The sequence below is a fragment of the Panthera tigris genome, chromosome X (genome assembly GCF_018350195.1).
Source record: "Panthera tigris isolate Pti1 chromosome X, P.tigris_Pti1_mat1.1, whole genome shotgun sequence".
Taxonomy (NCBI): Eukaryota; Metazoa; Chordata; class Mammalia; order Carnivora; family Felidae; genus Panthera; species Panthera tigris.
Genome location: NC_056677.1, coordinates 9,274,836 through 9,302,677, shown reverse-complemented (window position 1 = coordinate 9,302,677; position 27,842 = coordinate 9,274,836). Strand labels below are relative to the sequence as shown.

The window sequence follows — 27,842 nt, the reverse complement described above, 5'->3', positions numbered from 1 at the left end:
ACATTTTTAAACTGTCGCAGCTTTGACCTAATTATCCTTTTCCTTCGGTTGATGACTTCACAATTCAGTAATGAATCACTCAGTCAAGTATGAAAACTCAGTGAACTATATGTTTGTCTATCCATGGGATTATATAAAATTACTCATCACTCATACTGAATTTGGGCATTGCATTTTTACCTCCTTGATTATGCAATAGCAACGCGTTAGTAGTTTGGGAAGGGGAACAAAGGCGACCTTTGGCTATAGTGATGGGAAAAGGAGTCACCACGTTGTGTTAACAGTCAAGGTGCACGTGTTTTGTGTTTAGGGGGCATGGGTTTTTATGTTAGAGGTCAATGTCACCAGCATTTTCAAGGTGAACGTGCGGGCTTGCGTTTCTGCCCTAAAGTGGCTCGTGGGAAGCCCTTCCTCTGCTGGATGAGGTCTCAGGGCTGTGGAAAAGCCTTCACAGCAGGACGGGGCCCCGGGGAGTGAGCCACGCACCTGACCAGGTCGATGACCCGCTCCCTCGGCGCAGCGCTGACGGGCTCATCATTAATCATTACAATCTGATCTCCCGGAATCAGCTTGCCTTCGGAGGGGCCACCTGGAGACAAATGAGAATGAAGTACAGGTGAGAAGACTGTCGCTCATCCATCCGTGTCCTCCGCTCCCCATCACGATTCACTGTAAGCACCTCGTGCTGTCCGCCGACACAAAACCCCACCGCACCCGCGTGTTCTCCACATGGGTCCTTCCCAGCCCTGGCTGCACATTGCAAAGAACTGGGGAGGGGCACCCAGCTGGCTGTGTGGGTAGAGCATGTGAATCTTGATCTCAGCATCATGAGTTCGAGCCCCAAGCTGGGAGTAGAGCTTACTTTAAAAAAAAAAAAAAAAAAAAAGAATGAACTCAGGGGCTCTGGATAAGCTGCACTGGATAAGTCCAGGCTACACGCTGGCCAATTAAATCAGAATCTCTGGAGGTGAGACTTCGGCATCAGCATTTCTCCAGAACTTTTCCAGGCAAGTTTGAGACACGGCAGCCTAGCAGCTGCTCTCACACTTTAATGGGCACATGCACCCCCTGGGGACCTTACTGCCCTGCAGACTGACTCAGCAGATTTGGAGGTCTGCTGAGGGTGAGGTCATACATTTTTCACAGGATCCCAAGGCGTGCTGATGCTGCTGGTCAACTGACCATACCTTGAGTATCGAAGCCCCTGGAAGAAGGTATTCCCCAAACGGGTGGCCAATCAGCACATCAGAGGGTGTTAGGAAAGACCGACAGGATTTGTCCTTATGTTCCATACTTTTGGGGAAGGTTTGAGAAGTGGGAGCATCTTAATCATTCTTGTCTAAGAGGTTGGGGGAAGGGGGGGACGCCTTGGTGGCTCAGTCGGTTGAGTGTCCGACTCTTGGTTTCGGCTCAGGTTATGATCTCACGATTCGTGGGATCAAGCCCCGCGTCGGGCTCTGTGCTAACAGCTGGGAGCCTGCTTGGGATTCTCTCTCTCCCTCTCTCTCTCTGCCTGCCCCCACTCGTGCACACACATGTTCTCTTCTCTCTCAAAATAAATCAATAAACATTAAACATAAATACGAAAATAAAAGGTCTGGGGAAGGAAGCAGAACTCAAGCTGGGATTCATAAGGAAACAGCAGACACTCGTATCAGCTTGGTGATGAGGGTGTTTGCTCATTTTTGGGGCTGGGACTGTGCCTGGGAGTGTGCGTCTGTGTTCACATGTGATGACAGAGGACTCTTGTTTCTGTCCTGATCCAGCATGGTCTTTTTCTCAGCAGATGTGGAGGAGTTTTTGCAAGGAGGTAGGGAACTAATATTTGCTGAGTATTTATTATGTACCAGGCTGCTTGGCCTTGAATCCCACGGACACCTGACTCCCTGTCAGATAATGAGATGCCCGAGGCTCACACAGGTTAAAGAACCCGATGAAAGAGTAGAACTGGGTCTCAGCTTAGGTCTGTGGACTCTTCCAAGTTCAGGGTGGCCAACACCTGCTTGGAACTTGCTCCCATAATTTAAAAACTGGCCACTGCCAGGTTTCTGGACACATAAAGCCACATCTGCATGAAGCACACATCTGAATGAAATAAAACCCATAAATAAATACTTCCGTTATCCACATGTCTAATGGAATTACGTCCCCGCATATTCATAGGGTACGATAATTTTAACTTTATTCCCAGGTCTGCCACTGGGTAATAGGCAGCAGCTCAAACATTACCTTTCAAATATTATCGCTATTGCTTTATTTAGTAATTGAAATGAACACTTCACACGCAGAGATGGATCTCGAAGTAAGTCAGTTGTTTCCCACCCACCGAGACACTTGGCATCTATGTCACTCAAGATGCAGCATAAACTAATCTTCCTGGGTAGGAAAAAAAGCGAGGAAAACCTTAACGCTTCCTCATGTCGGTGATAAAAAAAATATTCAATGCAAGATGCAGGAACTGAGATTCGGTGTTTGCACACATAAGAAATTCTGAAAATCCCTTGAGAGAGTTGATATAACCATTGGATTATCTGCAAGCATTCACTCACGTTCAGTCAAACAAATGGTTAGAAATCAAACGCTGATCACAGACTGAAAAATGTTCATACTAACTGGCTGATGGATGTTAACTACTTTCGTGGGCAAACCACTTGAAGATTAACAGGACATCCTTTCACCTCTGACCCCACTTGTTTGATCAAATGGAAATATTTGTGTTTCATCAAGCAACTGAAACCAAGCATTTCAGAGGGAGGAAAGACAGTTCCTTCCAAGATATGAACCAGTGGCGCCCTTCAGAGAATCGTCTCGTGCCCTGTGCGCTGAAGGCTGCATTGCCAAGAAATTTGTATTTCTTGTATAGAAAATCTGGTCATGCCAAAGAAATTACCGGAAGCTCCGCAGAGTCACTGTTAGGAAAGACACAGTTTATCTGACCAGCATTTTCACACCGAAAAATGACTCGCAACAGTACTCTTTGACCCGTTTTCACTTTTGTCTACTACTCTTGAAATTGTTGAATATTAGGCGCTAGTGTCCTAATATTGAACCTAGTGTTGAATATTAGGTGCTTAGCTAGTGCTAAGCGAAAGGAGCATGGAGGGCAGGGAAGGGAAGAGCTTGAAGGAACAGTGAGGCAATATAAACGCATGAAAAATAACAATCAAATCCCCGGTCACCTCTGGGGAGGAACCACACTTTAGAGAATCTCAGAACCAGAGATGTTCAAGGGTCCCAGTATTAGAAAGCAGCATGCCAAATGATGTCTTGCTTAGGAAAAAAAAAATGTGTCCACATGCACATATAATACATTATATATCTCATAGATAGGATACATAACATATGCATACATATGCACAGAATCGTGTACTTCCCATAGACTCTCTATGCACATGTCAATAGTGGTTCACTTTCAGCAGCAGCAGCTCGGGTGATTTTGTTTTTTTTTTAACTTTCTCCTCTGTGCTATTTATGTTGTATGTTTTGCGCGGTGCATCTGTATTATTTTATTATTATAGCAAGCAACAAACCTCTTTCATTTTAAGCATAAAATTCGCAACTGGCATCAATCTCCACAATCCCACCTAGAGAATGAAGATAGGACCTACAGCTAATAAAACGAAAAGCTTGGCAAACAGGTAAGAAGCTGTGTGGGGAGGCAGTGGTGGGAAAGAAAAGGAAGCCTACTTTTCTCCGTACAAGTTTGCGACGTGGTTGACCGTATCTGCAGTGCTTTACCCTGGGCCACATTAGGTCAAAATAATGAAAAATGACATCGACTTTTGAAATGTGTACTACTCACCAGATGCCTTTCGTTTTCCTTAGCTGGCAGGCTCGGTGGCCCAAATATTTTAGAGTTTACTACTAATAACAATAACAATAATCACAATAAAAATATTTTTCAAATGAGAACTATGTACCTGGCACTCTTTTAACGTTATCTCATTCTGTCCCTCGCCCTTAAAGATGGATACAACCACGATCCCCATTATCCAGAGGACATAGAGAAGTGTCCGTCAAACTGAAATGCAGAGGAATTAACATGAAAGCTACAAACAGTCTAATACGGGGCAGAGGCAACCTCCAAATCCATCAAACCCAGGCAATCGGCTGCCGGAGTCCACGTTCGTAACCCCAGGACGTTACTACTGACCTCTGTCACCGACTTGCCAAATTCCAAAGAGGAACTGGTAAGGAAGAGAGTTTCATTTTGTGTGAAAATAAAACCAATACAAGCTCGTTAAAAGAAATACATGAGGGGCGCCTGGATGGTTCAGTCTGTTGAGCGTCCGAGTCTTGACTTCGGCTCAGGTCGTGACCCCCCCATGGTTGTGGGATCAAACCCCATGTCAGGCTCCGTGCTGAGCATGGAGCCTGCTTGGGATTCTCTCTCTCTTTCTCTCTCTCTCTCTCAAAATAAAATAAATCTTAAAAAAAAAAGTACACAAATACTTATCGTAAAGAAAGAAAGAATTAAGAGAGCCTTGTTTCTGGAAAGGCAATTGCAGCCCACTTCGGGCAAGCACATCATAGTCTGTTATGTTCACTTGTGTTGACAGTCGAACGTCTGCATAGTCTAATGAGGGAGACTGAGGCCATGTATACTCGTGATCTGATCGTACTGTAGAATTTAAGAGACTTGCCGTATACTCTGTCAGTCAGCCATGGCTGTATAACAGATCACCCTGAAACTCAGTCGGCTGTCCAATAATCACTTCTTCTCAAGCTCACGGGCCTTTAGGATGAGCATTGATTGGCTGATCTTCTGGCTTCATGCTGCAGATCGGGCCACATTCGTCTCTAGATGGCAGGCTGCTAGCCTCTTGTGTTCGTTTTGGGGCCGAGGCTGAAAGGGTCACAGTCACTTGAAGGAAACGCTCTTTTCACTCCCAGGGCAGAAGCCCAATAAAGCAGGGCAACCGTACAAGCACTTTTCAAGCATTTCCAGGTCATCTTTGGTAATACGCCATTGGCTGAAGTCAGTGACCTGGTCCGGCTCAACAGCAACAGGGAAGGGAAATATATTCTGCATAGCGTGCATTTCATAAAGCTGTCCGTCCGCTCCAGTGACTAAAATCCTTCTGTGACTTCAGTGTCACTTTCTGCTTTTTCTCACTAAGGAGTTTATCACGAACTTAGTGAAATACAGTACAGCGCCTGCCTCTTTCTTTGCATTCATACTTTAAGAAGTGGGTCATTTCCATGGTTACAAAAGATAGATCAGTGTCTTCCTAAGTCAAGAGATAGGATGCGTTCGGCAGTTTAAACCTAGCTTGAAGAGCCCTTTGTGTCCCTCTGGTGGTCTGACGCCATCTGGATGTTGCAAACACTCAGCCAGGCTCCACAGTTAGACAAGGAGCAGCTTGAAAATTCCAGGAGCGCCAGTCACCCAGACAGGGTGTGGCAGGCAATCCTGGGGGACGGGGAGGGGGCCGGGTGCTTACCTGGTGTTACAGAGCGAACGACTACTGGCTTTTCACTCCCCGCCACGAAACCAAACCCCAGCACGGGGTCCCTCCTCATCTCCACACTCCGTGGGGCCGGAGGGACGATTTGGTAGCTCTCCAACCGAGGGTCGTCAAAGGGGATGGCCTGCGTCATGTGACTGTGGGAAAAGCACACACAAAGGAAAAGAGGCATCAGTGTAAGCTTTTGACGATGGCTTGGCAATCACATTCTCTCCTTTGAAACTTTCTACTCGCTGTTTGGGAGGCAGTGGGGAAGATGTGGTGAGACGCCTCATCACGCCTTTTGCGTGCCCTCCTTATTCCTTGAAAACACGAGCTCCACTTCTGCTTTCGGCCTTTCCACTGGCTGTTCCCCCAACCCCAATGCTGGTCCCGCAGCTACACGTGTGGCTCAACCGCCGCGCTCTGAAGTCTCTGCTCACGGGCGACCCTGTGGCCACACGCTGGAACGCAGCAAGCCTGCTCCCTGTACCCCCTTCTACGTTTTGTGTCACAACACTCAGCCCCTGCCTATGTGCTACAGAACGCACATCTTTGTCTCGTTTCTGCCCTCCACACTCGAGCGTAGGCTCCGCGAGGGCAAGGAACTTTGTTTCATTCACCGATTTATCCCAGCTGCCTGGAACAGTACCCGGCATAGAGTGGATTTCTTAAGAAATAATCGAATGAAGAAGTAGAGGGAAAGATACTTCTTTGTGGAACACTATCAATTGATAACCGATACGCTGAGAAAGAGCCTCAGAAGAGTACGGAAGCTGAAGTCAAAATAGTGGCTTATTGTCCCTCAGGGCCCACGCCTTGTATGCCAGAGTGTCGGGTCACAAACCACCTCCTGTGACTCTTAATGAAGTCTTCACTCATGGACGTTATCCAAGGCAGCCTTTCTTGAGGGAAGAGTTATTAGTCTGGACACCAGAAATCTCCTTTAAGTAATGTGAGGCACTATTACCTCAATGACAGGGACTTAATTCAATTTTCTCTCTTTCTCATCCTCAATAATTTTGTAAAAGATCATTTTTAAATACCTTGAAAGACACTATTCTATATGCCATCTGCACAACATATTGTCCAAATGGAGAAAAAAAAAAAAAAAAGAACTGAGGAGGACGAATTCTGTGGTCCTTTTGTGCAATGAATAAGAGGTGAAAAAAAAACGGAAACCCTCTAGGATCTGTTCTTTACACATATGCCACTGACTAAGAAAATAAAAGTTTAAAATCCCCTTTAAACAGAAAGGAAAAGGGGCGCCTTGGGGGGCTCAGTCGGGGGAGGGTCTGACTTTGGCTCAGGTCATGATCTACCGGTTCGTGAGTTCGAGCCCCGCATTGGGCTCCCTGCTGTCGGCGGGGAGCCCACTTTGAATCCTCTGTCCCCCTCACTCTCTGCCCTTCCCCTGCTTGCACTCTCTCTCTCAAAAATAAATAAAGCATAAAAAAATATAGACAGAAAGGAAAGATGTCTTCGATTAAGCAGCCTGGAATGCTATGAACAAGAGAAGCATGAATGGAGGGCAAACATATTATGTGCTGCATAGGCCAACACTCATCTGTTCTCTTATTTCGTCTTCAGAACACCCCACAGGAAGGGCGGTTTGACCCCACTACCTCCCCATGGCAAATGCCAAAAGAGAAAGAATAACCGGGTCAAGGTCACATGCTTCTCAGATGTAAGGCAGGTGCAATTCACACCAGGTCTCCTAAATGTCACGCGCTTGACCAGCTCCCTAATTTGCAATGACAGTGCAAAATAAAAACGTGGGAACCCTCATTTAAACATACTTAAGAACTTCAAGGCAGAGGAATGGGAAACCCATCCCAGGGCCCCGGGTAGTGTGCTATCCCCAGCGTTCCCACTACCTTTCTAGAAAAGTCCGAGCCCAGAGTGGCGGAGTTACAGGGTCAAAGGGGAGGGGCTGTCTTCTGTGAAGTCACAGATGTCTGTCTGGACCCAGAGATTAGACATGGCTACTGCAGTGGGCAGACCTCAGGCCGGCACAAGGTCACAGGACGAAGCCTGGCAGGCTAAAGGACAGAACTCGAAGCCCTGATGAAATCAGCACAATTGATGCAGGGTGAGCCCCAGTGTCCAGGGGGGCAGCCTCAGACAGGGCTCTTGGGAACTTGACCCTCTGACATGGATCCCTCACAGGCCTGAAAGAGGCATGGCTCTGTGTGCCTGGGTGAAGAAAGGGGCCACCGAGGCATGGTGGCCACTGTTCTGTTCTCTTGTCTTCTTTATAAGACAGCATCACCTCAGAGCATGCGGTTCTTGAGCTACCCTTGGAAGTGAGCCTCTCCTTTTATCCCCAGATGGAACCACAGGGAAAAAAAGGGAGGGGATACCCACATTTTTAGGGCCTGGCCTCGAGCTCTTAGTTTGCACCATAATCCACAGAAGACGTTCGACATGAAGACTGTAAAGTGACCTGCTCATGGTCGCATGGGTTGCAGAGCAGAGAAGTGAGCCCTAGTTGGCTAAACTTTCTTTTGTTTTAGTTTTAAAAAATTTTTCATGTTTATTTATCTTTGAGAGAGAGAGAGAGACAGACAGACAGACAGACAGAGTATGAGTGGGAGAGGGGCAGAGAGAGAGGGAGACACAGAATCTGAAGCAGGCCCCAGGCTTCTAGCTATCTGCACAGAGCACGACGACGTGGGGATCAAACTCATAAAGTGGGAGATCATGACCTGAGCCAAAGTTGGACACTTAACCGGCTGAGCCACCCAGGCGCCCCAGTTGGTCAAACTTTCAATTCCAAGTTTAGAAAGGGACTGGGGAAGGCTTTTCCCCTCTACGATTGCCACTTCTGTGAAAAGCTTCCAGCACTGGCCCCCAAACTCGGCTGCACGGTCAGAATCACCAGGGAAGGATGGAAAAGTCCTAATGCTCAGGCTTCACCCCAGACCAATCACATCACAATATCGGGACGTGTGAGCCAGGATCAATTTTGAAAGGATCCCTAGGCAATCCCAAAGTGCAGCAAGGTTTGGGGACCATTTCCTGCTCAGGGAAGGGTGGTTTCTAGCTCTCCTTCGAGGTAATAGGAAAAGAGAACACAAATGATGTCCTGGACCGCTTCCTCTGGCGTCTACTGCAAATGTGACTTAGAATATTTAAAGCGTTTGGAGCTTGATTATTCTCTTTCCGCTACATGATAAAGTAATAGCCTCCAATTTTTAATTCATCATTCATTCAAGAACTATCATATTATTATTTTATTAATACCTGACATTTATTAAACACTAATTTCATGCTAGGCAATTTTTGAAATTATTTCCATACGTTAGTTCATTTAATCCTCCGAAACAACTCCATAATGCATTCATTCAGTCAACAAATACTTATTGAACGCCCACGGGCTTCTCGGTTCCAGGAATACAATAGGAACCAAAGCAGAATGAAAATAATACAATATTCACTCTAGTGTTCAGAGACAGAAAATGAACTAATAAATTAGGAAAATGCATGGCATATCGGGTCTTTAGAAGCACCGAGGAAAAAAATAATGCTGGGAGGAAGGGGAGAGTCACGGGGTGGAGACACTTCGTGATTCTATCGGGGGGCAGAAAAATATCTGGGCGAGGAGCATTTCAGGCAGAGGGGCCACCAAGGGCTGAGGTCCTAACATGGTCTGTGCCTGGGGAGGGTGTGCCTAACAGGTAGCCCGAGGGCCAGTGGGAGGAGGCGGTGGGAGGCAGGGAGGGCGGTGGTTAAGGAAGTGATGGGGCGGCAGGTCACAGATCACACAGGCTCTTGAAGGGCTTCGTGTTTTGTTCTGAGTGAAACAGGCAGCCTTTGGAAGGTTCTGAGTGGAAAAGCGAGGTGACTGACGGCTGCTCTAAAGAGGACAGATGGGAGGGGCACTGGCGGGGCAGGGAAAGCTTCTTAGGACCCACTGCACCAATCCTGACAAAATATCAGGATTTTTTTTTGATATCCTGCTATCAAAATGGCAGAGTGGCAGAGAAATCGTTGGGGTTTTAGTGTATTCGGAGGCCACTCCAGCAGAGAGGGGCTGGGACTCCTACTCTGAAGCCTTCCTGCACACACAGGACATTGCAAGTGAGGACGGCCATATTACACATTGTCTAAAGCGACTCCTGTATCCTGCTGGATCCAAATCGCAGGAGACATTTTCTCTTCAAGGACCTAACACTTTATGGTTTGACCAGAGACACACAAATGTAAGTGCCCAGGTAGAGGGCAAACGTGAGACTGATAAGGTACTTTGCAAGTCAGACTTTAGAGCCAGACTCTCTAAAGCCGAGTCCTGGCCCCTCCACTTCCCGGAAGGGTGCCCTGCACAAATCACTTCTTTACTGTGTGCCTCAGTTTCTTCCTCTGAAAAGTGGTGATGATAAGAGTAACAATCGCTTAAGACAGTTGTAAAAATTACATGAATGAACAGAAGGGAAGCACGTAGCAAGAGGTCTGGCACGCAGGAAGCACGCGGGACGCGTTAGCTGCTCTTTTCATCTCTTGAGGTCAGTGAATAGAAAGGAATAGGTTTCATATGTCATGAACTCATTCACTCTTAAAATATGAAAACAAACTCAATATCGTTTCAAATGCCGACAGCCCAATTCTCGGTGAAATGCCACACAGACCCTAGCGACTTTTCGTGTGAAAAGTCTTATCAAAAGCAATGACACAATAAACACAAATATAAATTGATTCACATGAGTCAATACTATACCAGAATACAGACAAAGAAGAAAGAATAAAATCCAGGCTCTCCAAGGATTGAATCAGTGAGTTTTCCATGCTTCTAGAACCCTAAGTGAACGCTGAGACCAGCGCTGACTCAGGAACCCACATTGTGGGCAAAATGACATAGACAACGTGACATGGGTCTGCCTCCCTGCATTGTTGTTTCCCCACCCAAACAACGTTTGAAACTCCACTGCATGTGTATTTTGTGGTTGATGCCTTTTCTAGCATTTTCGTCTTTGTTTATAGCTTTTTGTCCTGTTTTGTCTGCATTTTGAGGATAACGTTCCGATGGCGTTATTATTTTCTTGCTCTACAGGTGGCATTTTCCAAATAAGTGATCTAAAAATAATCAACCTCTGTCTTTTTTCCAACAGGAATGGCTCCACACTAAAATGCTCCCCCATGAAACATCATTTTGTTCTTTGTATGAAGGCAAGCACTTCTTGGCTATCTCCTTGCAGTATTTCTTAGAAAGATGCTTGAGTCCCTTTGCAATGAGCCGAGAAAGCAACATCCCTTCTTCCTGCTCACTATGCTTCAGTGAATTCTGGTGCTGAGGCTGGCGGAACGCAACTGATGAGCTACACAAACCCCCACCCCCTGCTCCCAACCTTTTGCAACACACACACACAGATAGGCCAGAAACCTACGGACCTGAAAACCCAGGAAGACGTGTCCATTGAGATTGAAAGAATATTCTTCCTGTTTCTGACAGCTTCATTTAAAAAGGAATGATGGTGATCTTGCTGTCCACAGCAAAAGGACAGGGCTTGGGGCGCCTGGGTGGCTCAGTCGGTGAAACGTCCGACTTCAGCTCAGGTCATGAGCTCACGGTTCGTGGGCTCAGGCCCCGCGTGGGGCTCTGTGCTGACAGCTCAGAGCCTGGAGCCTGCTTCGGATTCTGTGCCTCCCTCCCTCTCTCTGCCCCTCCCTCACTCGTGCTCTGTCTCCCTCTCTTAAAAATAAACATTAAAAGTAAAAGATTAAAAAAAAAAACAAAAGGACAGGGCTTTCTTTGATCACTGGGAGCTTTTCTTCCTCCACAGAAATAAAAGACTGATACCTCCAGTGTGTCACAAAGAGTTGCTTGGACTAGTAGATAGAACGCTCTGAGAGGATTCCATTTTTCCATGTACTCATTAGAGCCAGTGAGGTCCTTTTATGGACTATTGGCTGAGCGGTCAGATTCTGGAAGGAAAAACTAAATTTAGAAGTCATTATGTTTGTTGTAAAATTTAAAAACGTAGGGAGACGGTGGCAGAGAGGGCACCTGGGGAATGAAGACTGGAAGGAAAAGAAGTATAAATAAACATACGTGCCTGAGCTCTACTCGAGAAGGTCGTGGTTGGGGTTACTTTTCAGGGATGGCCAGCCGTGATTACATGAGAGCATCTTGGCAGTACTGTTCTCTGCGATAGACTGCATTATTCTTCATTTGCTCCCCAGGATGTGATCGGCCACCATATGCCACAACGCTTTTCAGAGCCTCCCACTGTATGCTACATATTTCACCGCCCCTGGACTCTGCTCACATCTCACAGCCCAAAGCGTATCACACGGCTGAGCCCACATGTGACGAACAAAAAAATGCCCCTGTGGTCGGGCATGTGCTAGCGCTGCTTCGTCAACACCATGAGAAGACCGTCGCGAGGAAGCTGCCGCCCCTTCAGCTTGGACTGCAGAACAGACCCATGGGGAACGGACCAGAACAGGCAACTCAGTAAGGAGCCAAGTGTAGCAGAGCTGCCCTGCCCCCCCGGCCTAGATCAGGCAGCTGAACAGGAGCTAAGAAATAATGACTCTATGGCACTGAATTTGGAGGATGTTTGTTATGCCCCAAAAGCTCACTCATACAATCTGTAGTGATTTCCGTATTATTTTAAAGCTCTGGAATTTCACATCCCAGAGGGTTCTAGCAACCTTATTCTCCACACCATTTATGACCGAACGTTACATTTTACAACATAAGAGACACTTCCGAAGGAAACTTTCCCACTCGGTATCTCAGTTGACATGACATCCACAGGAACCCTATGGTTTATTCTTCATGACTTTCTCATATCCCTGATTGGACTTGACTAGCAGTGGCTCTCAATGCAAGGGTCAAACTTCACAAGCCCTACTGTGGCCTGTGAGGGGGGGGGGGTCTAATAAGAAAAGCTCTGAACAAGAGTTCTAGGGGTGCCTGGGGGGCTCAGTCGGTTGAGTGTTGGACTCTTGATTTCGGCTCAGGTCATGATCCCAGGGACATGCAGTCAAGCCCCGCGTTGGGCTCTGTGCTGAGTGTGGAGCCTGCTTAAGATTCATTGCCCGCCCCCCCCACCCGCCCCTCTCCCCTGCTTGTGTTCTCTGTCTCTCCAAAAAAAACTAAAGACTCTAAATGAGGCAAACCAGAATTCCTCAGAACAAGAACAAGGAAAGAAAAAGAAAGCAGAAGTATGGATTATTACAGCTGATAGATTAGAACTAAGAGAGGTCACGGAGTAGATTAGACCCCTCCATGGGTTTCCAGCGAGTCAATATTATGATGATATGTATGGTAAAATAACATTCTGAAAGTAATTTTTGCTTGGTTCTCATGGAGTTTTTTCCTCTACTGGGTCTGATGAGAAAGACAGGGGATTGGCAGTCCCTTCCCTTAGGGAAGATGCATTTACAGGGTCCAGAGCAAAAACTGACTGCAGATAACCCTCTTTCCCGACTTTTGTTTCCTGAAAGTCTGAGTGGCATGGCTAAGGAGGCAAGGGCAGATGGTCCCTGTGAGGTGGTAGAAACTTCAGGAGAGAGGACATTGGTGGTATGTCTAACGAAACACCAAGATCTACAGGCTGAGCCTAAAGAAATGACAGAGTCCGTGAACTTCAGGGAACCACTCAGTCTTGGGCTAGGGTGTCTCAGGTACTGAGAAGACCGCAGAGGCCTGCTTAAATTTCTGCTCTACATAGATCCAGAGGACTTCTGAATATTCAACACGATGATATTCCAATTGCCAACCAACAGGAATGTAATATGGTGATACTCACACATGACTTTAGGGAGAAGATCTGTATGCTAAGTGAGAAAACAGTGTGAGTAAACAGCATCTCTGAGGGCAAGGAGAGAGGGGAGCTGGAAGAGAAGTGACTGAGCTCGGAGGGAACCCATCCTGTGCAGGGACATCACACCAGGAGATCCAGAAACTCCCTTGTATCTGGAACGACCTCCTAGTCAGCCACTCTACAGTTCCATTCTCGTATGTCCATGGGATCCCATCCCTCTGATGATACATGCATTTTGACACTAAATCCTATGTTTCTGAAAGCAAATCTGGGCAAGCCTCTGCCCTTAGGGGATCAAGAAGGCCCAACCATACTCTGCCACTGGAGAGAAGTTAACTTTAACATAAAAATAAATAAGTGCACATAATGTGTTTCCAGCTCACATAACATACTGAGTCTCATGCGTTTCGCTTTCATGAATATACATATTGGGGGTTCAGAAGAACTTAACCTTCACTCATCAGGTCCACAGGCCACTGTCACTCAATTCCATAACACATCAGGAGCATTTAAAGATTTACAAGCGTTGGGGCGCCTGGGTGGCTCAGTCAGTTAAGCATCTGACTTTGGCTCAGGTCATGATCTCACAGTCCATAAGTTCGAGCCCCGCATCGGGCTCTGTGCTGCCAGCTTGGAGTCTGGAGTCTGCTTCGGAGTCTCTCTCTCTCTCTCTCTCTCTCTCTCTGTCCTTCCCCTGCTCTCTCTCTCTCTCTCTCAAAAATAAATAAACATTAAAAACATTAAATTAAAAAAAAGAAAGATTTACAAATATTTAGTCAGGCCTGGAAGCTTAAGCAGTACTTGAAAAGCTAAGAGAATCCCGAATGCCCACACTGAAAACACACAAAATGTTTAGAGGAATCCTGTTGGAGAATTTTATGAGGGCCTGAAATCAATGGGACTCCTTAATAGGCAGACGAAAGACGAAAATCTCCATTCACATCAACCTAATTTACAGATTGAATGCCATCCAATAAAGATATTTTCAACAGTCTGCTTTAACGAATGCAACAAAGAGAATTCTCAATTTTATATGATCATATAAAAGAACACTTCGAACGAGAAAAACACTGCTTGTCTAGCCCGACAAGAATACCGGACCCTATTATGAAATGACAACTCTTCGGATGCTCTGACACTGGCACAAATATAGAAAAGGATAAAATGGGGGAGTCGCAGCTTTGGGACAAAGCAAGTGTTCCAGGGTAAATTTAGAGATGGCTGCCCTCTAAAAAAATTGAACGCAAGCTAGGCACCAAAGAAACAGAAGTACTTCAGCATGTCAATAATATGGTTGCCTTTGAAACAAAACCATTAAGTCTTTTGTCCAACACAGGGGTTGTTGGCTGCTACCTGGTGACAGTGAACTAAAAGAGTGGTCTCTTCCCAGTAAAGGAGATGTCATAACAATGAATGAGGAAGTAACCAATTTTTTAAAAGAAACTTGGGTTGTGGTAAGAATGTAGGGAAACAGATGTTTAGAAATGAGTCTACCGTTATGTGCTTGTTTTATTGAAAATTATGCAAATATGTACCTATAAAAACAGCAGCCTTGGAAAATGGGGAAATGAATTTTTCTAACCTGTTTAAAAATCCTCAAATGAAGCATTTCAGTGGACTCATTTGTTAAATGAGTTGAACTCATTTGTTAAATATAATAAAACGAAACATCTTCCATTTGGTTTGTGAGAACAGTTGAGGGACGTTAAGGAACATGGAAACTTTCTGGGTGAATCTTTCTTTCTTTCTTTCTTTCTTTCTTTCTTTCTTTCTTTCTTTCTTTCTTTTTTTAAAGTTTATTTGTTTTGAGAGAGAGACAACACAAGTGGGGAAGGGGCAGTGAGAGCAAGGGAGAGAGAACCATGAGATCACGAGCCACCCAGGCGCCCCTCTGGCTGAATTTCAACAGTCACTTGCGTAGATGAGATTGTTACGTTTCTGCGGTTCCTTTTTTCCTCCAATGGCAGTGATTAAAACCAAGCAAAGAAAAAAGCTGAACTTGCATACAGACCCTGAAACTTTTATTCGATGAAGTGGTAAACTAAGACGCTCAAAAATAAATAAGGATCCTCAATCACTTTGCTGTCATTAAAATATTGAATAGTCTGTAATGCAGCAGTGACAGCAAAATGTTTACAAGTGATTAAAATGTATGTCACCGTCAACTCATCTTAACGTAACATCTTTTGCACATATGCTTTGTGCCTTCCATATTTTATTTACAGTTGGGTGGTGTGTGTATGTACATATATATACATATATATGTGTTACAAATAAATTAATACATATTCAGAATTTGCTTTTTTACTAATAGGAATGGAATACAAAAGCAGAAACTGGAGACTTCTATTCTGTATAATCTGACTTAGGCTGCGGGACCAAAAAATGTTTTACATACTCAAACATGATGGACAAAAATCATTGCTACTACAAAGCTCAGCATAGCCCTTAAAAAGTCCAGCTCTCACATTCTGATCTGTTCTGAAGCATTTCTAGACCCCTACAAGTGGAGGCGCCTGGGTGGCTCAGACGGCTAAGAGTCTGACTCTTGGTTTCGGCACAGGGCAAGATCTTGCGGCTCGTGGGTTCCAGCCCCGTATGTGGCTCTGTGCTGACAGCGCGGAACCTGCTTGGGTTTCTTTGTCTCAACAATAAATAAATAAACATTAAAAAAATAAAAACCTACAAATGAAGTCGGGAAGCAGCACATTTCCATTCTGCTTGTCTAATCCTTGCTAATCCCATCAGGCGAGATAAAACAGGGTGGCCCTAGGTTTGGGTGACAAAACGATAGGCAAATTGATGGTTATGACATGTGCTCTTGCTTTGGGCTCCAGAAGGTTGAACCCTTTGGGGGTTGGAAACACAACCACCCCAAATCTTTCTGTTTCATTTGGCACCTATTGTTTATAGAGCATGACGTATGACAGGACAGGGCAGGGCCCGGGAGACGTTTTCATCATGAGCGATTACCCTTATTTTTTTGTGCATATAGGAAAACCCATTTTTGAACAAAAGACTTGATAACAACGGGCAAAGCCTTTCTCAAACATGTTAAAATCATCCCTGTGGGCCTGTAAGTTTGTCTCCATCAAACTAGATTCTATCCCTACTTTAGGGCAGTACATGGGGAAGCAGAGGGTTGAAGATATAGGGGGTCCATTCCCCATCCCAAGGGGCTATTGTATATTTCTGTGATCTGTGTATATTTGAAAACTTCTTTTATAGTTTTATACTTGGAAAGTGAAAACAATCCCATGGGTTTGTAAATTCAAACTACAAGAGTGTGTGTTCTAGAAACCGTGATCTAAGACAATATTTAAAAACATGAATTGATTTTGCGGCATCTGGCTGGCTCGGTTGGTAGAGACTAGGACTCTTGGTTTCGGGGTCGTGAGTTCAAGCCCCACATTAGGCAAAGAGTTCACTTAAAGTAAATAAAGAAATAAATAAAATGAGGGGATTAAAAAAAACCCCATGAATTGATTTTTTAAAAAGACACTTTTAGAGAGATGATTAGCCACACTTTATAAATTTCATGATTTTATAATCTTTACACAAAGGATTTGAAAAAGTGATTAAGTGGTAAGGGTTCCTTTGATGACTAACTTCTGATAGAAGTTAAAAGAAGCCGGCAAGGAAATCACAGAATCAAAGGTTTCAGCTAACAGTTCTATTTTAATTAAGAAATTGTGATCTCCTAATCTTTTCTGCACTAACGTAATTATTCTCAGCCCCTACCTAGAGAATTTAGTTTCCTTAGACGTTGATCTCCATTACTGCCCAAAGTTACGTATCTTTCCTGTTCTGAGTTGTGTGTGTTTGCTTGTGTTTCTTCTCTTCTAAGCTCCATACACATGAACTGAACCTCTCTACCCCGGCCCCAGATCCAGGCCTGGCTTCGTCTCTACCTGCTCTGTGCAGTGGGAGCTCTGCCCTTGTGGGCGGCATCACGTGGGCCCCTTGCCCAGGTCCCAGGTGCTGCTAGTCTCTGCGTGCCTCAGTGGGACTTGTTGACGTCTTTATCTGTGCCTACATCTATCCATTCCCTGCCAGGACTCAACCGCACACCATCCCTCTCTCCAATTTAGAAAGCTTCTAAGTTCCCAAAACAAACGCTGTCTCGGGAATAGCGCTGATGGGGAGTGTCCTCATCCTGACTCCCACTGAAAAATGTAATTACAACTTCAGCTTTGATTCTTAGCCAAGAACAATAAACATTTCTGCATTGAGAGCAGTAGTGAGATCAATTATTCAAGTAATATTTATTTATACTATATCAACCATACCTATATTTATACCAACGGTTCTCAAAAAACAAATAAATCCCAAACAAGTGCCTATTAAATAAACATATTTCTTTCTGGATGAAACACATTTTCCACATAGAAGACTTCAGCTTCATGTACTGACCACTGTAGAACTAATTTCCATTTGCCTACTTTAAAGGAAAAGCGATCTCCTTTTTTCTTAACTGAGGCATTTTCTCTGGTTGTCTCTGTGAAAGTGTTCTCAGTAAACATTTGTTACTGGTCAACGTTACCCACAGGGTCTCCATTTTCATGCTTTAGAAGAGTTGATATGCTCACCGGAAGATTCTGTCTCCCATCTTCTCTCAGGCTGGCAGGAAGTGACTTCTCAAATTTGGTCAAAAGCAGTCCCTTTGCTTATTTATGATGGATCAAATTTGAACCGCTACTAATTCAACAACGATTTAATGGAACATTTCTACGTGTCTGGGACCTGGGATGTGACTGTGATTCAGACCGACATGTATGTATTCTAGCACAGGTGTCAGGAAATTATAGCCCATGGGCCAAATCTAGCCTCTGCCTGTTTCAGTAAATAAAGTTTTATTGGAACACAACCATGCCCTTTTATTTATGCATTGCAGCTGCTTTCGTGTTACCAAGGCAGAGTTTGGTAGTGGTGACGGAGGCTTTCTGGCCCACAAAGCCTGAAATCTTTACTATCTGGTCCTTTACAGAAAAAGGTTTGACAAACCTTCTTCCAGTGGAAGGACAGAGGCAATAAAAATCCAATAAACATACACTATATCTCATATTGTTGGTGGCTGATAGCTTTTACGAACAAAAATACAGCAGGATAGAGAATGAAAGGGGGTGGATTGTTTTAGCAAGACAGGAGGGGAGGCCTCTCTAAGGAGTTTACCTCTGAGACCTGCACGAAGTGAGGGAACGAGTTGGGAAGTGATCCCTGGGTCAACTATCTCAGGCAGAGGGAAGAGAGATGCATAAAGGCCTTGAGAGAATAGTCTCCGAGCCATTGGTCTACTCATGCATTTGTTCCTTTATTCAAACAAGTTTTAGTTCAATGTGCTGTGAAGTTCTCCTTGGTTCTGTGCCCTCAAAGAAATTCCAACCCCATAGGAGGAGTGACGGATACAAACATCTGAGTATAACAGACGACTAGAGGCAGGTGCCCCTGAAAGATACACCCCATACTTTGGGGGTACATTCCATGGGGATACTTGATCTAACCTAAGGGCAGTCAGTGGGGACTGGGAAAGACCTCACAGAGTAGATGCCCAGGGGATGAGTCTAGAGATGTGAAGTGGAAACTATCGGATGGACGAGGAAGGGAATTACATTCCAATCCAAGGGAACAGGAAGCAAAGCCATAGAGGCATTAAAGAAACCGGTGTTTGGGACAAGTGTAAGTGTTACTTGTTGGGTAATGGGGGAGAATGTTTAAGAGAGTGAGAAGTATCAAGAAAACTACAAGCCATGGGGCGCCTGGGTGGCTTGGTCGGTTAAGCGTCCGACTTTGGCTCAGGTCATGATCTCATGGTCCGTGAGTTCGAGCCCCGTGTCGGGCTCTGTGCTGACCGCTCAGAGCCTGGAGCCTGTTTCAGATTCTGTGTCTCCCTCTCTCTCTGCCCCTCCCCTGTTCATGCTCTGTCTCTCTGTCTCAAAAATAAATAAACGTTAAAAAAATTAAAAAAAAGAAAAAAGAAAAAAGAAAACTACAAGCCATGTTAGAATGCTGTCTGGTATCAGACACACACCCTTTATGTAAGGATGAGTACATCCTTCCTGGAAAGATCACAGGCTCTAAAATCTATCACTTGCTTAGGATCTGGTATGCACTGGGTAGGAAAAGTAAAAATCCTGAAATTCTCTCCACATTCCAGGAGATGAAAGTAGAATAAAAAAGTTTTTAAAAATGTTTATTTATTTATTTTGAGAGAGAGAGAGAGAGAGAGAGAGCAAGTGAGCATGGGCAAGTGAGCAGGGGGTCGGGAGGGCTAGAGAAAGAGAGGAGAGAGAATCCCAAGCAGGCTCCCTGCCATCAGCTCAGAGCCCGACATGGGGCTCGATCTTACCGAGCGTGAGATCATGACCTGAGCCCAAACCAAGAGTTGGACGCTTAACTGATTGAGCCACCTAGGTGCCCCAAAAGTAGAGTGCCTTAGAAAACAAGGCCAACAGGGGCACCTGGGTGGCTCAGTCGGTTAAGCGGCCGACTTCGGCCCAGGTCATGATCTCGCGGTCCGTGAGTTCAAGCCCCACGTCGGGCTCTGTGCTGACAGCTCAGAGCCTGGAGCCTGTTTCAGATTCTGTGTCTCCCTCTCTCTGACCCTCCCCTGTTCATACTCTGTCTCTCTCTGTCTCAAAAATAAATAAACACTGAAAAAAAAAATTAAAAAAAAAAAAAGAAAATAAGGCCAACATAGTTTTAAGTATTAACTTAAATGCGTATACTATTAATTTTATTTATGAATCACACTGTTGTTCATTTTGAGGGTTACAGTTCAAAGGATTACAGAGTTTAAACAGAATCCAGACCGGTAACGTTTTCCAGTCATACCTTCAGCTTTAGCAAATGAGATGCCAAAATAGGTTCCATTAATTCATGATCAGATTTATCTTCCAAGGACTCAGTTCTATTTGTCAATACCACTATTGAAAACCACTTCAACAATTAGTCTTTTATCAACAGCCAGTTCATCTACCCAGATTTTTGTCATCGTTAAAGATGATGAATTTAGCGCCTGCAAAATGCTTATTGACTGTGCCGTGTGAATCTAATTGTAGGATCTAAAAGGGCAAAATGTTTGTCGGTTGCCCTAAAGCTGCAAGATCCCTACAGCTAGGCTGGTAATCAATTACATTAATTGAGTCCGGTTCAATGTGTTTAAGGGATGACTTTTATGTTAATGACACTCTAATGTGTCAGGGGCAATAACAATCACCTCACACCATCAACTCCAGGTATGCATTACTCCCAAGGAACCTTAGATTAAGATTTAGTGGTGATTAAAAATTTAAAAGACAAATAAAAGAGGAAGGTAGCCCCACAATAAATGCTCCGAATCATATGTTTGGCCATCATCTGTATGGACAGCGGGACACTTGGGGGAGTGTAAGTTCACGTGAATCGAATTGAGAGGAGGCTATAGAACACTTCAATACCACTATGGAAATCTACTCCTGGAGAATGCATTGTTTAGAAACTGACTTAGCAGTCAGCCCAACTTTCCATTCTCAACCCTGACTTGAGCTGTTGGATAGGACCCAGAAGTGGGGATCTTCAGCGTACGTCCGTGTTCCTCCCATGACACTTGGTATGTGGTCCTAAGGTTTGAAGGGTGCAGTCAAGCTAGACTCGAGGTGCTGGTGAGCAAGAGGAAAGTAGACTGGGAAGAAACCAGAGGATGTCGTTGTTCAGACCCCATTCAAGCGGGGAAGGCCTTCGATTTCAGTATGAAGAGAATAGGCACTGGGAGAAGAATGGCCAGTATATTCCAAGACAGTGAATTTCCCACCACGGGTCTCCATTTCAAAACAAAATATTAAACAGAACCATTCAAGAAAGTACGGCAATACTCTGATATTTTCCGTCTCTCCTTGAATGCTATTTGCTTAAACCTATTTCGTTTTTCAGACCCGATTTAGATGATAAGCTAAATCATACTTCAAATTCTTCCCCATTAGTTAATCTAGCATTACCCAGGCATCCGTGCTTTTAAAAAAGGGCCTTCCGGGTGATTCTGGTGCAGGATTCAGGACCACACTGTGAAAACCATTGGGTCAGTGGGACACATCCTAGGAAGAAGCTTCAGGGATAAAACAGACAGCCAACCTCCATATATTTTCCAGTTTGCTTGCTGTAGTTACCAGCCTCTTTACATCTTTTTCCCGGTGACTGTCTTGAGAATCCGAGTTCCCAGATGGAGAAGCATTTGTGGGAGGCAAAAGCAATTTGCGATGAAAAACAATCTCGTGGCTAGCACGAACATTTGCCATTATATTAGCACGAGTCCGGAACATTCTCAAGGAGTGAAAAGCATATAGATTAGAGACATGCCTCTCGAAAGCCCATTGTACGCGGCCCGGTTGAGAACTGGTGTGCGCCATCCACTCCTGGACAAAGGAAACAGCTTTTCATTGTTTTGTTTTATCTGACTGCGCTGCTCCCTCGCAGACCAGATCTGCTGAGACTTGACAACATTCCTACCTGAACACCTGGAGTCTAAACCAAGTTCATTTTATAGACCTTGGCCGGTGCACGTGGCGTCGCCTTTCGTCTTACAAAGAGAACTTGAGGCAAAATTTTACCTTGTTTCATATAGTTAGGATTCATTTGGATAAACTCAAAATAGCTCAAGCCTTCAGAGGACACGCATGCTTCAATCTATACTGAAACTTTCTAAAAGCTCAATTATTTTTGAAAATAATTAACATGTGTCAGCAGTATCCATTTTACTAGATGCAGATTTCTTGTGATCATAATTGATGTTTAACAAAATATGAAACATAGGCATTTTCCATGACATATATTTAGCAATTTTATGTATGCCTAATTAACGTTGTCACAGCAGTGTTCATTTAACTCAATTGAAGGGCTAAAAAGTGTTTTCAGCTTTTATTAGTGTGACATTTGTTTTCTGGGCCACACAAACCATGGGGATAAACAAGTCAAAAAGCCAAGATACAACTGGGAGATTCTGCCTCAATCCTTCTTCACCTTTAAAAATGGGCTTTCAAGGGGCGCCTGGGGGGCTCAGTGGGTTAAAGATCTGACTCTAGATTTCGGCTCAGGTCATGACCTCACGGTTCGTGGGATCGAGCCCCGGGCTGGGCTCTGGGCTCTGTCCTGACAGTGCGGGGCCTGCTTGGGATTTTCTCTCTCTCTCTCTCTCTCTCTCTCTCTCTCTCTCTCTCTCTCTCTCTCTCTCTCCGTCCTCTGCTCACACTCTTGCTCTCTCAAAATAAATAAATAAACTTAAAAAAAGAAATAACATGCTGTCCTCTTCTTCACAGGTAGTTTCAATTCTCTTCAATAATTTGTACTCATTTATCTAATCATTCATTCATTCATTCATTCATTCATTCATTCAGAGTGTGAGTGTGAGGGGGGGCAGAGAGAATCCCAAGCAGGCTCCGCACCGTCAGTGCAGAGCCAGATGTGGGGCTTGAACTCACCAGCCGTGAGACCACGACCTGAGCCGAAACTAAGAGTCGGACACTTAACCGGCTGGGCCACCCGGGTGCCCCTCATTTACCTAATCTTTACGTCAGTCTGTTAATCGGGCACTGTGCTGGGCCCCGAGGAAAAGAACTCTTACGATAAAAGGAAGAGATGCTGCTAACATGCACTGAGCTTGCCAAACACTGTTTGCAATTATATATACGCACTGCATTTATTCTCGCCACGAAGCCACTAGGTGGGTAATATTTGTATCGTCTATACTTGAGGGCATTGAGGAACAGAGCAGTCACGTTTATTATTATTATTATTTATTTATTTATTTATTGTTGAGAGAGAGAGCACTCGAGTGAGTGGGGGAGGGGCAGAGAGAGAGGGAGACCCAGAATCCGAAACAGGCTCCAGGCTCCGAGCCGTCAGCCCAGAGCCCGACGCGGGGCTCGAACTCACGGACCGTGAGATCGTGACCTGAGCCGAAGTCGGACGCTTAACCGACCGAGCCGCCCAGGCGCCCCGAAAATACTTCTTTAAAAAAGTTCAAAATGGAGTCACTTGTACGAAGTCCCAGGTCAGCAAACCACGGCTGAATACGTAACCTAACCACAGTTTCATCCTCCCCCAGGAATGTAACCTCTCCACTCTATTTGGAATTGCACGGTCAGCACTACTGAGGCAATCGACCTGATAGACCCTGCCCATCTCCCATCCCCCTTAGGAAGGAGGCTTTGTCTGCAACAATCTTTGCTAGAAATTTCTTTTTCCTACCCCTTCTGTCCGTAAAAGCCTTTTATTTTGTGCAGTTCTTTGGAGCTTCTTTCTCTTTGTTGGATGGAGTGCTGCCCGAGTCATGAGTCATTGAATAAAGCCAATTAGATCTTCAAATTTACTCAGTTGAATTCTGTCTTTTTTTTTTTGAAACATACTAAAGAATACATTTAGAGCCTTGTGGCAGAACAGGAATTTCCAAGTATAATGTGAAATCCAAGAGCGACACAGGAAAAGACAAACAGGTTCAACTACACGGTAATTTAAAAGGGCAATACCATAAGCAAAGTTGCAAGACAAAATGCTGTCAGAAGACGTGTGCAAATCATACAGAACAGACAAATGTAAAATGTACGTAACAGATAAAGAGTTTGCACAATTCAGAAACCAGAGCTAATCCAATAAAAAATGGTGAAGTATATGATCAGGGATATAGATGAAACTCATAGAAATGGCCGAGAACGTTCTGAAAAACAGTCTCACTGATAAACACAAAGTAAAATACTGCTATATCACTTTTTTCCCCTTGATATAAAGATGTAAGGTGTTGCAGCCTGTTCTGGGAGGGCCATCCTAAGCTTCCAAAATTTACATGCCGTATATTATGGGTCTCAACAATTTTCTTTCGAGGCCTGTGTCCTGTAAGATAACCGGGTAGTGCTGTGTACCTAAGGATGTGCACTGCAGCACTTTATTGAAAACAAAAATAGGGGGAGAAGCCGGAGAATAAGGCAGTGCTCTTGCAAATTAAATATATTCTTTCAGGGGGCGCCTGGGTGGCTCAGTCAGTTGAGCATCAGACGTCAGGTCAGGTCATGATCTTGCGGTTCGTGAGTTCAAGCCCTGTGTCGGGCTCTGTGCTGACAGCCCAGAGCCTGGAGTCCGCTTCAGATTCCGTGTCTCCCTCTCTCTCTGTCCCTCCCCCGCTTGTTCTCTCTCTCTCACTCTCTCTCAAAAATGAAAAACTTTACATATTTTCATAGGCAATTCAATAGAAAGCTTGAAGGATAAAATTTTAAAAATTCTTTCAGACATCGGAATAACAAGACAAGGTGCTGGAAACATAAAGGCAACAACAATAACAAAAAAATTACAAATGATCAATGCAGAAGAGCCAACACAAAATTGGTAAGGATTTCTAAAACCAAGAAGTGAAAAAACAATAGGGAGAAAGGAATTATCAAATGATTCCAAATCGTCTCTGAGCTGAATGAACTGAGAACTTAGCTGGAAAGCCTTTAGCCTCACAATAAAAGCACCTTCACACCTGGATGCATCACTATGAAATTTTAATACATGAAAGATGAAGAAATTATCTTTAAAGCTATACAGAGAAAAGATACATTGAGGATACAGGAGTGAGAATCAGATCATTATCGGACTACAAGGACTGAAGGCTGGAAGGCAATGTAGCTTGAATTAAAACATCCGTGGGAAAATAATTTTCCACCGAGATTTCTATGTCAAGTGAGAGGGCAGAGTAAAGACATGTCCACGACATGCAAAGATTTACAGAGGTTACTGCCCGCTCACACATCTTCTCTAAGAAAATGGCCAGAGGATGGGCTCTAATAAAATCAAGAGAGAGACATAGGTCAAGAAAGTCAGGGCTCCAACACAGGAAAGAAGGAAGCAAAGTCGTAAGATGACAGTTTGGTTGGTAGCTCAGAAAATCATCATTCCAGATCACGGCAGGATGAGGAATTCAGTGGGGACAAGGTTGGGAAGGAAGGTGGTTCCAGAGATTTGACTCTACCATTGAGATGGACAAAGTATTTAAGACAGGACATGCAAGGGGGGAAATGAAAACACAGAGACTGCTAGAAAATAAAAATAAAAAAAAAAACAACTTCAAAGTAGTGGCAATATAACCAGCAATAATTAGTGATACAACGAATACCATATAGTCATGATAAAAATTAAAACTTATCAGGGAGCTTGTAGAATCAACCTACAGATAGGGCCCAAAAGACTCAGTAATGATTACAGAACAACTGGAAAAGTTTTCAAACTTTGCATTATTAAGGATACATATATATATATATATATATATATATATATATATATATATGGGAAAGAAGGGGGTTAAGGAGAAGGGTAAGGAGCTAGAAAGGCGCCTGAAATATATTTTCATTTCACCAAGTGGAAATTGATAGCGTCAGGACATACTGTTTACAGTGTAAGGAAAAAGAAATGAAGGTATGATCTATCAATTAAAATCACAAAGATAAGTGACAGTAACAACTATCCTCAGAAAAGAGGAGCGCTAGAAGGAGGTAGGGAATGTTGCCTCTACTCGAGCCAGTATGTGACAGAATGAGCAACAGTAGATCAGGTCTAAAATTGCCAATCTTAGAACTACCAGTTTAAGCAGAATACGTAGAACAGGAGTTGGCAGGTAGTTTCCTGTAAGGGGCCAGATGGTAATTATTTTATTGTAATTATTTATCTGTTTTAAGTTTATTTATTTTGAGAGAGAGCGAGCGTGCGTGAGCAGGAGAGGGGCAGAGAGAGAAAGAGAGAGAGGGTCATAAGCAGGCTCTGAGCTGCCAGTGCAGAGCCCCATGTGAGGCTCAAACTCACAAACTGTGACATCGTGACCTGAGCCAAAACCAAGACTCGGATGTTTAACCGAATGAGCGAGCCACCCAGGCGCCCCCACACGGTAAGCCTTTTTAGGTCATACGGTCTTGATCGCAACTACTCAACTTTGCTACTCAACTTTGCTGAAGGAGCACTAAAGCAGCCATGAAAAAATGTATAAAGAATGAATATGACTGCGTTACAATAAAACTTTATTTACAAAAACAGGCAAATGGCCATAGTTTGCTGAGCCCAGATCTAAATACACATGGGAAATCATCGCACTACAAACACTACAGAGGATGATTTTAAAGATGAGAGAGACATTAAAGACATTAAACTTACTTTTTCATTTAGCTCCTAGGAGGAATGCTTTTCCTTGATTCGTAAAGTCCCGTCAAGAACAGAAATGCTCCACTAATATTAAACAATGGAAGCTTTTTCCCAGTATTAAGGACAGGAAAGATCAGTGACCAAAATGTACTTAAATGTAAGCTTTCTTCCAGTATTTGTCCTGGTAAATCACTGATACACGCATCCCCTTGGCAATCTTAGAACTGAATACCACTAGGTTCTGAACTCCTTAAGGGCCGCCTGGCTGGCTCAGTTGGAAGGGCACACAACTCTTGATCTCAGGGTTGTAGGTTCGAGCCTCACGTTGGGTATAGAAATTACTTAAAAAAATAAAATCTTAAAAAATAAATAAACTCCTTGAAAGTTGCGTGACGTCTCTGTAATTTCAGTCCCCGTCTGCCATAACCTACGGGATACAGTCGGTGTGCAAGGCATACTTGGAAAATGCAGATGTAACAGCCAAACTTATCAATTCAGGCACACTCAGTTTAAGTTAATAATATTTTATGATGTTTCACAAAGAATTCCAGAGATGTAACTCCCCACATGAAATTTTAGAGCCCTTGTTTTAATTTTGAACTTGGCATAGCCAGCTTTGCTTTATCTAGTTAGAAGAAACAGAAAGACTATAAAGCAAGACGATGAATCAGGGTTAGAAACTTTGGTAAGGTTCACTTCAGGCTGTAGAATTGCATGATGAATAACAGGTCCTTTTGTATAGGTATTTCAAAAGCTATCATAAAATCTTTTCAAAATATGTTTAAGGCAGGGCGCCTGGGTGGCTCAGTAGGTTGAACACACGACTTGACTCTTGATTTTGGCTCAGGTCATGATCCCAGGGCTGTGGGATCATCATCGGGCTCTGTATTGAGCATAGGGCCTGCTTAAAATTCTCTCTCTCTCTCTCTCTCTCTCTCTCTCTCTCTGCCCCTCTTCCCTGCTGGTGCGTGCTCATGCTCTCTCTCTTAAAAAAAAAAAAAAAAAAAAGAAAGAAAAAAGAAAAATATTTTTAAGGCAAAACTCAAAATGCACTGCTGATGATAAGCACTTTCTAAAGTTTGAGAGTGATATCTATTAACATTGAAGAGGCAATCATATTCAAGTTTCCAGTGATTCATCAATTCAAGGAATTGCCTTCTCTCATGAAAATTTAAAAAAAGAAAAAGGCTCCCATGGGAACTTAAACTGTGTTAGAAATGAATTGCTTATTTATATTACACCCCCCCCCTTCCCAACACCAAAGGAAAGTTAAAGCAAAGAAATAAAATTTTGTGATTTTAGTTCACATACAGCCTTGTCTATACACGGGAGCAGAACCACACTTCATCATTTAATTATAGATCGTCTCACATGATAATTATGCAAAGTAGACTTTCATTATGTCTCAAATTGAGCCCTGAAAAATGTGGATTCTGTAGGTGGAAGGAATCAGCTGATGAATTTTTGCTATGGAGCTCTGCCCTGTTAA

General features: G+C 44.0%; 1 protein-coding gene across 1 annotated transcript in view; it reads right to left on the bottom strand.

Annotated features, from left to right (window-relative positions):
• Window positions 1–27,842, bottom strand: part of FRMPD4 (FERM and PDZ domain containing 4) — a 789,303-nt gene that overhangs the window by 82,589 nt on the left and 678,872 nt on the right. Inside the window, exons 4-5 of the mRNA XM_042974957.1 lie at window positions 5,445–5,605; window positions 487–589 (exon numbers count right to left, since the gene is read on the bottom strand). Of these exons, the coding sequence (XP_042830891.1) occupies window positions 487–589; window positions 5,445–5,605 (264 nt within the window). The remainder of the gene's footprint in view (window positions 1–486; window positions 590–5,444; window positions 5,606–27,842) is intronic.